We start from the raw sequence: 12439 nt of genomic DNA, 5'->3' as shown, positions 1-12439 counted from the left end.
ACCACGGCCAGACCAAGCCGCGGGGGGGGGGGGGGGGGGGGGGGGGGACGGCAGCGGCCGTTCAACCGCTTCCGAAAGACCTGGGCGGGGCGTCCCACCGCTCCTGGGCGCTGGTTGGTTGTTCCTTGTCCCCGCCCCTCGCCCTGAGCGGCCTCCGTCTCCTTTGACCTCAATTTCAAGCCATGCGCTGGGCAGCGGTTGGTCGGGCTCCCCCGAAACTTGAATTCAATCCACCCAATGAGGAGCGGGCTTCGCGGAGACTGTCGGGAAAGGTGGCTGGCCTATATAAGCGGCCTGCGGGGCGTGCCCTCGCGCTAGGGTCGCTGTGTGGGTCTCTGTAGAAGGCTCGTTTGGGGGGCGGTGTGCGCCCACTAAGGCAGCACCTCAGGGACGATGGCGGAGGGAGATAATCGCAGCACCAACCTGCTGGTGAGTCGTGAGGGAACCAAGCAGGGCCTCCGGACTTGGGTGGGCTTAGCCTGGCGGCGCTTGCGGCCTCGTTCCTATCACCCGTGGTGGGCCCGGCCCTTCCCTCCCGGTTCCCAGGCGCAGGCGAGGACGCCCGCCCCTTGGGCCTCTTGGGTAGGTGCAGTGTGGCGGTCACTAGACGTGTCGACCCCTAACATCCCCTGGGGAAGGTACAAGATGGGGTGAGGAGGGCGCGTGATCTCGCGCCGCGAACAGGGAATGAAGAGGAAGTGGGAGAAGGGGGCCTGCGATAAGCCTGGGGTGAAACCTGGGGCAGAGGGCCGCGAGGGGCCTGTCGAGCGCTTTGGAGCCCCAGGCCCCCAGTCATAGCCGAGGTTCCCCCTCTTTGATTTCAACCAGGCTGCCCTTTCGTTCTTTTCCCCCATACTTGGGCAGGGGTGGAGGGTCAAAGGGCTGCTGCCGAAATTTGTTAGAGCTGGCACAGCTTAAACCGCGGGGAACTGGGACCAGGGTCCAGTAGGAAGGACAGTGGGAGGACCTTGCGTTTGTCTGGAGTTTGTAAGGGAGGGGTGTGTGTGTGTCACAGGATGACTTGAGAATAAGCAGGGGTCTGAAGGAACTGCAGTGACGTATCACAGGCGGACAAATTTAACCTCACTGCGAGTTTCACGGCTCGATCTAGGCAAAAACGAGAGCAGTCCTTGCCTTTTGTCCGTTGCCACAATGAATAGAGGAACCAAAGAATTTAATCTTTGACGTTTGATATTCAGGAGCCCAGGTGCTAATGAATTAAGTGACTTTGCAGGGAAGTTTTGATTGTGCGAGATTTTCATTTTGCATTGGTTTCTAGAAATGCATGACCTGTTCGTTTAAACACACAAACGCACTTCTCTTTAGTTAGCATAGTTAGCCCCAGCCAGGTTCCAGTTAAAGAGGATTGCTTGAAGCACAAAGAATTGCCCAAATTCACACAGTTTATTGAAATGACGGATCCTGGCCTGGAGTTCAGCTGCTCTTTCCAGCAGAGCAGTGTAACTTTAAGGAGAACAAAGCCTTCGGCTTTGGATTTCCTGGGTTCAGATCTTTTAACCTGTCTGTGTCTGTTACTTCATGTGTAAAATGAGGTTTGTAACAATACCACCCTTTTAGCATATTGGGAGGATTAATTAAAGTATAAGCATATAAAATACTTAAAGACTTTCTGGCACATAGTAATCTCATATTTAACTATATCAAGCATGATATATAAAGTCAGAAATGTTGAAGTCACCTAAGTGATGAGTGTGGCACAGATAGATAGCATCTTTATTAAGACTGGGCTGCACTGTCCTCTGTCTTTTGTATATTTCCCCGTGATAACATTTATAAGGGCACATGGGTTTCTTTCAGTTCTTTTTCCTGTACCAAAATCAGTTTAGGGGCTTTTTGCCACATTGACTCATTTCCAGAAGTCTACTTTCAGCAGATTGTCAGATTTGCAGAGAAATTTGAAGTCTAACCAAATGTCCTGGTAAGTGTAAGAAGCACTCATTGTATTGAGGAGATATATTGAGCTTAAGATGCCTCATGTAATTTGGTGAAAGTAGTTTTACTTAATTGTGCAACTGATGCCAGCATCTAAATGATTCCATTACACAAAGCTATTTTAAAAATTGAATGCTGTTCAGGGAGAGGCTTTCCTAATGGATTTAGAAGTAGGGGTATAAATCAATGAAATGACAAAACAGATCAATTCTCACCACCTGAAAAATGAGCAAACTTAAAGCGATCTAATTTTATATCGCTGCCACTTAGTAATGCATGACTTTGAGAGAGCTAGTTACCCATTCTGAGGTCACTTTCTTTGTTAAATGGGTCTCATTATCCCACACACTATGAGGGGCTCTATAAGGATTGTTACATGAGGTATGAAGAGTAGCCCAGTGCTTGGACTTGGAAGGTGATTGTTAAATGATAGGTTGTCCTCCCCCCCGACCCCAAGTGGATTTCTGTCTTTGGTACCAAATTTGCAGAATTTTTTAGGAACTAATTTAAGATAGTGACTTGGTTGAGAGCTGTTTTACATTCTTGGTGTCTTAAAAAAATTTAACTCTCTAGGAAGCACAGAAATGTTGGGAGTAGTAAAATGATCGCTTTACATGTTGGTCTTATGTAGGCTGCAGAGACTGCAAGTCTGGAAGAGCAGCTGCAGGGATGGGGAGAAGTGATGCTGATGGCTGATAAAGTCCTCAGATGGGAGAGAGCCTGGTTTCCACCTGCCATCATGGGTGTGGTTTCTTTGGTGTTTCTGTAAGTGAGCTATTAAATTACTGTGGATTGTGCTTGTTATTAAAAAGGGCCCAGGTAATACACAGCCTCCATTTTTGAAAGTGCCTAAGTCTTTTATAATGTGTAATCTGTAAAGAATGCCTTTTCTTAGAGCAGTTCTCCTAGTTTTCAGGATTTGTAGTACTTAGTAAACTCGGTAACTTAAAGCAATTGAATAAATCAGTGGCTCTCACACTTTTTGGCCTTTAGGACCCTTTACACTCCTAAAAAGTATTGAGGACCCCAAGGTTTTGTCTCTTGATATTTACATTAACCATTGCAACTATGATGTTATCACATTCTGAAGCTTCCCAGAAAACCACTAGTGAGAAACTGAGAATGAAAAATGCAGATAACATCTTTGAGACCCAAAAGACTTAAGTGAATAAACATCTTCAGCTAGGAATAATGACTGTTTTTCTAACCATTAATTTTTTTTTTTTTAAACAGGACTATCTACTATCTAGATCCATCTGTTCTGTCCGGTGTTTCCTGTTTTGTTATGTTTTTGTGCTTGGCTGACTACCTTGTTCCCATTCTAGCTCCTAGAATTTTTGGCTCCAATAAATGGTAGGTGGTATAATGATTTGGCTAATTTCTGTGAAGTTACTGAACCTGGTGGCTGTGATTAGTGTGCTGCAATTAAGCACATAGAATTGTCTAACTAGGGCGCCTGGGTGGCTCAGTTGGTTAAGCGACTGCCTTCGGCTCGGGTCATGATCCTGGAGTCCCGGGATCGAGTCCCGCGTCGGGCTCCCTGCTCAGCGGGGAGTCTGCTTCTCCCTCTGAGCCTCCCCCCTCTCATGTGCTCTCTGTTTCTCTCATTCTCTCTCTCTCAAATAAATAAATAAAATCTTTAAAAAAAAAAAAAAGAATTGTCTAACTATTGGATACGTAGGGGTTAGGATTGTTGCTTTTATATGAAGAGTTTCTTAGCTGATTCAGTTATAAATCATGAATTTCCAGTACTTATATCTCTATAGTTCTTTTACAGTTTAGCATTTATTTATTTATTTTTAAGATTTTATTTATTTTTGCAAGCGCAAGCAGGAGCCTGGTGCCGGGGGGGGGGGGGGGGGGGGGGGGGGGGGGGGGGGGGGGGGGGGGGGGGGGGCGGGCGGGGGCGGGGTGCAGAGGGAGAAGCACACTCCCAGCTGAGCAGGATCCTGGGATCATGACCTGAGCTGAAGGCAGGCTTAACTGACTGAGCCACCCAGGGACCTTAGCATTTATTTCGCCTTTTTTTCCTTTTTGGACCTTTTTATTGAAGTGAGGTTTTTTTGAGGTAATGTTTTATCAAATATTGCAGAACTCATAATGAGCTTTCCATAGAAATAGTATGTTTATATTTTATATTTATTTTCTTTAATATTTAAGATGCTATAGTTTACAGGCTTTTTTTTTTTTTTAAGATTTTATTTATTTATTTGAGAGAGAGAATGAGAGACAGAGAGCACGAGAGGGAAGAGGGTCAGAGGGAGAAGCAGACCCCCTGCCGAGCAGGGAGCCCGATGCGGGACTCGATGCGGGACTCGATCCCGGGACTCCAGGATCATGACCCAAGCCGAAGGCAGTCGCTTAACCAACTGAGCCACCCAGGCACCCCTGCAGGCTATTTTTGAATGAATATGAAAGCAGTAACGTAAATTTTTGTCCATTTATTGAGCAGCTATTTATTGAATGTCTACTTTTTTGTTAGGCACTGTTCTGAGTGCTGTGAAATATTTTGACTCTTAAGATGCATCTTGTGTTTAAGGTTGATGTTGACACAGTGTAGTGGTAGTTAGCTAAATGCATAGCAAGTGCTTCAGAATAGATGCATTAAAGTATTTTAACTTCCCGGGCGCCTGGGTGGCTCAGTTGGTTAAGCAACTGCTTTCGGCTCAGGTCATGATCCTGGAGTCCCTGGCATCGGGCTCCCTGCTCACCGGGGGGTCTGCTTCTCCCTCTGACCCTCCCCCCTCTCATGTGCTCTCTCTCTCTCATTCTCTCTCTCAAATAAATAAATAAAATCTTTTTAAAAAAAAAAAAGTATTTTAACTTCCCTCTGGAATGTTGCATTTCTCACTTTTGATCCAAATAATCAACAAAACTAGATGCTGGAGTAGATTTTTTTTTTTTTTTTGGTCCTAGTTGCTTTTCTCCCTTGATTGTTTAATTTGATCAGTGGTCTACATGTGCCTTTAGTTTTTTTTTGTTCCCCTGATAATAGCAAATTATAAAATAATTCTGTAAAATAAATAATTTTAAATACATGCCTTAGGGATCTTTAAGAACAAATTTGGACATTTTAGGGGAATTTGCTTAAGTTACGAGATACTTAAGCATTTTATTTAAAAATGTTTCCCTTCTAGCAGAACAGATTAGTGTTAGGAAATGCCCTTTGAATTGTTTTTCACATGTAGTAATGAGTTAGGCTGCTGTTTTTTGGGCAAGTTTGTAACCATGTAATGTAGCAACTTAACAAAGGAAATCTACCTCTGACCTTGACTTTATTAGTCAGATGACATTCTAATCTGCTAATTCATAACTCCTGGAGAAAAGTTTTCAGAAATAAACACTGGTAGTTTCATGGTAATCAGTATGTGGCTCAGTCCAGAGCAATTTTATTTTTTGATCTTTTTTAAAATTTTTTGATCTTAATGAGGAAGGAAGAAGACTGTTGCATAGCCACAATTCAGCCTTGACCATTGACGGCGTTTATCTTCTAGTTGTTTACAAGAAGTTCCAGGGCTCATCAGGAGCCCTTCTGCTGTATCTATCACTGCAGTTTTACAGGGACCGGAACTAGAGGAGCGAAAGGAATCTACCCCCCAGTGTAGGTTCTACGCCAATATATCTGTATAGCAAAGACAGTATAAGGGTGAACTTTTTTTGTTTTTAAATCAGAATCCAAAAAACATTAAAAAAGGCTTTCTTGGAGGATCTTTTTATATTTTTACTGCTGTTTTGTTTATATTTTCCCTCACTGGGACTAAATTTATAAAGAATTTGGATTTGAGCTGTTTGTTGCTGCCTTGGCATCAAGTGTCTGAAGCCCAGCTGAGGGTATTATGCTTGGAATGCAGTAGTTATTATCTTAGTGAAGAGTGCTCAGATAGAGCTGCAGGGTAGAAACTTCACATCTTCCTCAAAATAGTGAGACACTGATGGGCTACAACCCAGAATTCTTTTGGATTTGAAAAATAATATAGGAGTAGAGAAATTAGTTTATACTGATTTCTGCATGGCCCATAGTAGCCTTGAATCTTTTGTTACTATAATTAACCAAATGTGGTTTTAGAAGCACGGATTACCATTGCTTTGTACGTACACATGTCTTTATGTAAAAACTTATTCCCGAGTTTTCCATGGTGTCTTAATGGTACAGAAACTTTCACGATTATAAGATAATGTGAATTGTTTTTTATTTAAACTTTCTTTAGGGGATAGTTTTTTAAATTTGAGAAGATGATATATTTCTGTTTACTATAAAGACTTGCTTATAGTGAAGGGGAAAATTTTTTTGTAGGACCACTGAGCAACAGCAAAGATTCCATGAAATTTGTAGCAATCTGGTAAAAACTCGACGCAGAGCTGTGGGCTGGTGGAAACGCCTCTTTACACTAAAGGAAGAAAAGCCTAAAATGGTACTTTTTTAGTTTTGACTTATTTCAGTAAAGCAAAATTTTAAGATTGGGTCTATTTTTACTTCATTGTAGTCTAATGATAGCCTTTTTGTTTTAATAGTTTAATATTTATATTCAGTAGTTTGATATTTATCATTATCCATTGGTTTAACTCCTCTGAGTACATTCATAAATGTTTGTATGAATTAGACTGAATTACTGGAAGTTAAATGACATTTCCATTTAATTTTGTACTCTAGTAGAGCAAAATTTTTGTTTCTTTTTACTTACTGAAATAAAAGACAAATAAAAAGCATTTGTTCTCTTATCTTTTAGCTTCACATAAGGTCACAATGTGAATTATTAATTGTAAAAGTAGTATAATGTATTGTAAATTAATTTATACAGAGAATTATAGTAATTCTAGGAGGGAATGTGAGTAAATTTTATAAAGTAGATCTAGTGGAGTTTTCTATGGATTTTATATAATGTATAAATACTAGGTCTCTTTAAAGAAAAGTGGTAATAAATACTGGATTATTTTCCAACCTTTGAAACAACATCCTACAGTTAAGCTTCCTAGTCTTTTTCTAGGACTTGATAAATTTTTGTTGTTTTCATTATTTAGTACTTCATGACCATGATCGTTTCTCTTGCTGCGGTTGCTTGGGTGGGACAGCAAGTCCACAACCTGCTGCTCACCTATCTGATAGGTAAGTCTTTGAGGAAGAACTATAGGCATATTCTGGCCACTGAAGTCTGATTGGAACTTAGTCAACAAATATGTGTGTGTTTATAAGATTAAGGCACAGATGGAGGAATTGGGAGTATAGAGAGATGTCCTTGTTTTCTGGGAGTTTGTGGTCATACAGTAAATTAAAACAGAACATAATAACCAAGGTAGAAAGTGACATGCGAGAGGTAAAAGTAAGCAGTGTGTGTTATTTGAGGTTTGAGGGGTGTGATAGCAGAAGTTTCCGGGGATAAATACAATGAAAGTAATGGATTTTTTATTGGTTCCTCCCATTAGAGTGCCTAATAGTCTGGGAAACTACTTCTATAAAATGTAATAATCTAGAGGAAATTAATTGCTGTCTCCTTCATTTTGTTTATTTTTAAGTGACTTTCTTACTGTTGCTTCCTGGATTAAACCAGCATGGAATCATTTTGAAGTACATTGGAATGGCCAAAAGGGAGATAAATAAGCTTCTCAAACAAAAAGAAAAGAAAAATGAATAATGCATCTGCTTTATTCAGTGTAATGAATGACATATACATTGTCCTTGGGAACAGTTTCTGTTATGCTGTCTGGATACTAAAATGTTACAGAAGTAGCTCTTTGCTCTCCCTCTTTTGCCCTTAGTGCGTAGAAATTCAGACTTGCCGAGTAAGGCTTTAGTGTCTTCATGTGAAGTGTAGCTGGATGCATTCTCATCAGTTGGCCTTATATGGACAACTCATTCGTGAGTACGACTTGTTTTGATTTTTCTCCACCCAGGTTAATTGCATTCTTACTTTTAGGCAACTTCCTTTAAAATAATATAGTGGTGAACTTCACCTTTTAGTACAGTTAACTGTGACTTTGGATAATTGTTCCAGTTGATCTTTGCTTTAGCTAGATAGGAGTTAGTGGTCTGTGGCTACAGGAAGCTGGTTCTACTGTCTGCTTCCACAGTCTGCTTAAACTGCCTGGCTTCATGAATACAGAGACCAAGTTGACCACTTCCAATGAAGAGACCAATTAAGATTCATTCCTCATGCTGTTTCTATACAATGGGAGAAGAATCCTCTGGAATAAAATGAAACCAATTCCATGCCCTAGTATGTGCTGGTTTCTGCCTTGTGAAAAACTTAGTAATTTGTAAGAAACATTGATCTTTCCTCCCAAACGGGGAATATGACAGGCTTTGAGCTCGTCTCTCCTTGCTCTTAGACTTCCAAGTTAGTAGATCCTTAGAGGCTTTTTAACAGCAGGCTTCCAGAAGTTTGTGTTTAGGATTTTTAGCATATTTTTAATTTCAGGTTTTCAGCTGACTGAAACTAAAGTATGTAATAGGTTAAGACTCAGGTCTATGACCTTCACTTCAACACCAGCCAATAAAGGACAGAAGTCTTCCTATACTTAGTCAAGAGTCATTTCAGTAGAAAATAACCTTAGCCTACTAATTTTTCAAGACCAGACTAAGCCTTTGAAGGTAAGCCTCAAGATTCTTATTTGAAGGTAATTGCTGGCTGCTTTGGTCCCCAGAGATTTGGCACAGGAGGTGGTGTTTATGCTGGCATCTGACTTTTTTCCTAGATCTCTCTCTCTGAAGAGTGCAAGGGCTGCTGGGGAGAGCAGACTTTTGGCAACGATAGGTGGCCTCTGGTCTACAGAAATTTTGTAACTGCTTGGAAAGTGTCTTAGAATCATTCTCCCTCTCAGTAGCTAGAAATTTAGAATAGCTGAAATCTGTAGGCATGAACCTCTGAGGGCCGAAAATGTGACATTTGGGAACAGTTCTTAAACTCTGATTAACTAGCTGTAATATAGTTTTGTGAATTTACTGCACTGATGGTGGACCTTATGGTGTATCTGTCCCCTAAATAAGTGTTTTCTCCCCTTCAATATTACTGTAAACAGTGGCACCCATTGTAGCATATGTTTGATTTTTTTTTTTTTAATGTTTCCTATGAAAACTACAAACTACCTTAATTTTTACATGTGTTTCCTCATTGTAGATAAGCCTATCTTGCTATCTGGATTTTTTTGTGTATATGTGTTCTACCAATTAACTACTTTTACAGTTTTAATCTTGTATTATTTCTTCTACTTTGTTTTATGTAAAAGGGGGAAAATAAAAAAGCTGGAATCCCTCCTTGTGTGTCTTCTTTTTTATACCTTAGCTGTTAAGGTGTTTACATTGTTTACATGATTGGATTTGTGCATCCAGTTAATGAACAACCCTAGGTGATCATTATGTGCCTACACGGTTCTTTTTAAGAACAAAATGAAAGAAAAGGTGTAAATTCATTCCTCCAGCAAACATTCAGGCACCATGCTAGATGGAAAAGGAGACAGAATGAGTAAGTATTGGCCAAAGATGAGTGTGAGAGGACCACACTGGACGAACAGGCAGGGAACGATGCAGGCTCATGAGACGTCCTGTCATGATTATCTCTGCTTCAGGGTCCAGCTCAGAGTTCAGTGCTTGCTTATTGGTGTTTGACTTCTATCTGCACTTTGAACTCTAATTATGAAAAATTTTAAATTGGGGGGCACCCTGCTCATGCAGTCAGTAGAGCATGCGACTCTTGATCTCTGGATTGTGAGTTGGAGCCCCACATTGGGCATAGAGTTTACTTAAAAAAATGGATGTTTTTATCAATGGGCCTGTTTATACTTCGTGGGTCTTGGGAACAGATTCAAATGACAAGCCCTCTGACCCTTGTCCCTCCCACCAAAAGTTTGGCTTCTTAGAATCTCCTGGGGTTTTGGTGATCTCCAGAAAAGGGAAATTTTAACCCAGTCACTGTAGGTCTCTCCATGGTCACCTGATATTTGAAGTGCTGGTCTTCTACCATGCATCTGTGATTCATTGTCAGGCTAGTCTCATTTGGCTGGCTTCCCAGGCCAGCTCTGGCCACAGCAAAAGTCCCTTTTTGACATTTGCCTTGGCACCACCTCCAGTGGAGGTCCCATCCAAGAGTTTATAGGATACTGAGAGGAGGTCTTTTTTTTTTAAAGATTTTATTTATTTATTTGAGACCGAGAGAATGAGAGAGAGAGAGCACACGAGAGGGGGGAGGGTCAGAGGGAGAAGCAGACTCCCCGCCGAGCAGGGAGCCCGATGCGGGACTCGATGCGGGACTCGATGCGGGACTCGATCCCGGGACTCCAGGATCATGACCCGAGCCGAAGGCAGTCGCTTAACCAACTGAGCCACCCAGGCGCCCCATGAGAGGAGGTCATTTGCAGTCAGTTGTGTGAAGAACAGTGAATGGGGGCACTTGGCTGGCTCAATTGATAGAGCATGTAACTCTTGACTTCAGGGTTGTGAGTTCAAGTGCCACGTTACGCATGGAACCTACTTTTAAAAAAAACAACACTCTTAAGTGCCCTGTCTACAGAAAAAAAAAAGCGAAGGGATTTTTGAGTTTTTACCAGTTGGTTTTTACCAGCAGTTTATCTTCCACATGTTAACATTTTAACAAGTCAGATCACATTCCCATTTGAAGATGTCTGAGCAAGCAGGTTCCAGGTTGCGTGCAGCATAAATCACAAACTTGTGAGGCAATTTACAGCTGGCCCCCTGTCTGCCATTCCTTCACCCTGTTTTCCAATTTTAGCCTCGCTATTCTGAGATTTCTATTTGTCTTTATATGATTCCATTCCCTCCTAGTCCTTGGAGCCATCTACTGCCCCACACACCCTTCCTATTTTGGGATCAGGTAGTCCTAGATTCAAACCCCATTAAGCAATTTACCTAGTAGCTTAGACAAGAAACCCCTTTTTTGCTTTGACCTTTCTTTTTAAGATTATTCATTTGAGTGAGCCAAAGTGAGAGTGGGAGGGAGGGGCAGGAAGAGAGGCAGAGAGAATCTCCAGCAGACTCCCTGCTGAGCACAGAGCCCAACGTGGGGCTTGACCTCAAGACTTTGAGACCATGATCCAAGCTGAAATCAACAGTTGGATGCCCAGGGCGCCTGGGTGGCTCAGTTGGTTAAGCGACTGCCTTCGGCTCAGGTCATGATCCTGGAGTCCCGGGATCGAGTCCCGCATCGGGCTCCCTGCTCAGCGGGGAGTCTGCTTCTCCCTCTGCCTTCTTCCCTCTCGTGCTCTCCTGTCTCTCATTCTCTCTCTCTCAAATAAATAAAATAAAATAAAATAAAATAAAATCTAAAAAAAAAAAAAAAAAAGAGTTGGATGCCCAAACAACTGAGCCCCTGCCTTTTTTTTTTTTTTTTTAGGATTTTATTTACACATTTGACAGAACACAAGCAGGCCAAGCAACAGGCAGAGGGAGAGAGAGAAGCGGGCTCCCCACCGAGCAGAGAGCCCGATGCGGGGATTGATCCCAGGAACCCGGGATCATGACCTGAGCCGAAGGCAGACATTTAATCAACTGAGCCACCCAAGTGCCCCTGACTTTTTAAATTGAGAGTAAATTAAGTCAGTTTCAAATTGAATTTAGTTACCTCATTTGTGAAATGAGGGTAAAAGTACAGATCTCAGAGGGGCATTATACATTTGTTTTGAGGATTCTATGAGCTCATAGAAAGGAAGCACATAGCAGCAGTTTGGTAGCCTTACCACCATTCAGGAAACAGATCAAATGGCACTTCTGTGAAATCTTTAGCAACTTTCCAGGCCAACTCTGCATCCCCACAGCACTTCATATCGGCATCCCATATAGCAAACTGCCTGGTATTGTATTCTTACTTAAAGGTCTGTTTTCCCTGTTGGGATCTGAACCTCTTAAGGTCAGAAACATTGGGGTGCCTGGGTGGCTCAGTTGTTAAAGCTTCTGCCTTCGGCTCAGGTCATGGTTCCAGGGTCATGGGATCGAGCCCTGCATCGGGCTCCCCTGCTCGGCGGGAAGCCTGCTTCTCCCTCTCCCACTCCCCCTGCTTGTGTTCCCTCTCTCGCTGTGTCTCTCTCCTGTCAAATAAATAAAATCTTTAAAAAAAAAAAAAGGTCAGAAACATTATCTTTGTCCCCGCAGGGTCTGGTAAAACACGGGGCACATGGAAGACAGATGTTGAATGAATGAATGAAGTGTATAAAGAGACAGTGGATGGTGCTATTTTTCTATTTATGTACAGGAAGGCTATTGAAGGAAAGTGGGTTTCTTAACTCCCCACTGTTGCTAATGCCCTCAGTTAAGGTGAACTCTACATTTTTAGTAAACAAAACATTAAGTGTACAGATAATCAGTTAATCAAAATAATTTTCATTAAAAAAGCAAATGGGAGGGGCGCCTGGGTGGCTCAGTCAGTGAAGGGTCTGCCTTCGGCTCAGGTCATGATCCCAGGGGCCTGGGATCGAGTCCCACGTCGAGCTCCTTGCTCAGCTGCGAGCCTGCCTCTCCCTCTCCCTCTGCTGCTCCCCCTAC

The 12439-nt window shown here is 42.2% G+C and overlaps 1 protein-coding gene across 1 annotated transcript; it reads left to right on the top strand.

The window, feature by feature from the left end:
• Nucleotides 1–306: 306 nt before the first annotated feature.
• Nucleotides 307–9202, top strand: ARL6IP1 (ADP ribosylation factor like GTPase 6 interacting protein 1). Its single transcript, XM_035022358.1, has 6 exons — nt 307–429; nt 2585–2718; nt 3187–3306; nt 6248–6365; nt 6973–7057; nt 7465–9202. Exons 1-6 carry the CDS (start codon nt 394–396, stop codon nt 7581–7583), a joined length of 612 nt encoding a protein of 203 aa, XP_034878249.1. The 5' UTR covers nt 307–393; the 3' UTR covers nt 7584–9202.
• The last annotated feature ends 3237 nt before the right edge of the window (nt 9203–12439 follow it).

This window comes from Mirounga leonina, unplaced genomic scaffold (assembly GCF_011800145.1).
Source record: "Mirounga leonina isolate KUSES-001 unplaced genomic scaffold, KU_Mleo_1.0 Mir_175, whole genome shotgun sequence".
In the NCBI taxonomy this organism is placed as follows: domain Eukaryota; kingdom Metazoa; phylum Chordata; class Mammalia; order Carnivora; family Phocidae; genus Mirounga; species Mirounga leonina.
The sequence above is the reverse complement of the archived record's forward strand: the minus strand, read 5'-3'. Positions and strand labels throughout refer to the sequence as shown.

What these genes read in the sequence shown, in the direction of transcription:
- ARL6IP1 (XM_035022358.1), top strand. Translation starts at nt 394, where the DNA reads ATGGCGGAGGGAGATAATCGCAGCACCAACCTGCTG. An exon ending in ATTTTTGGCTCCAATAAATG is followed by an intron (nt 3,307 to 6,247) that starts GTAGGTGGTATA and finishes ATTTTTTTGTAG; the next exon opens with GACCACTGAGCAACAGCAAA. An exon ending in AGGAAGAAAAGCCTAAAATG is followed by an intron (nt 6,366 to 6,972) that starts GTACTTTTTTAG and finishes TTCATTATTTAG; the next exon opens with TACTTCATGACCATGATCGT.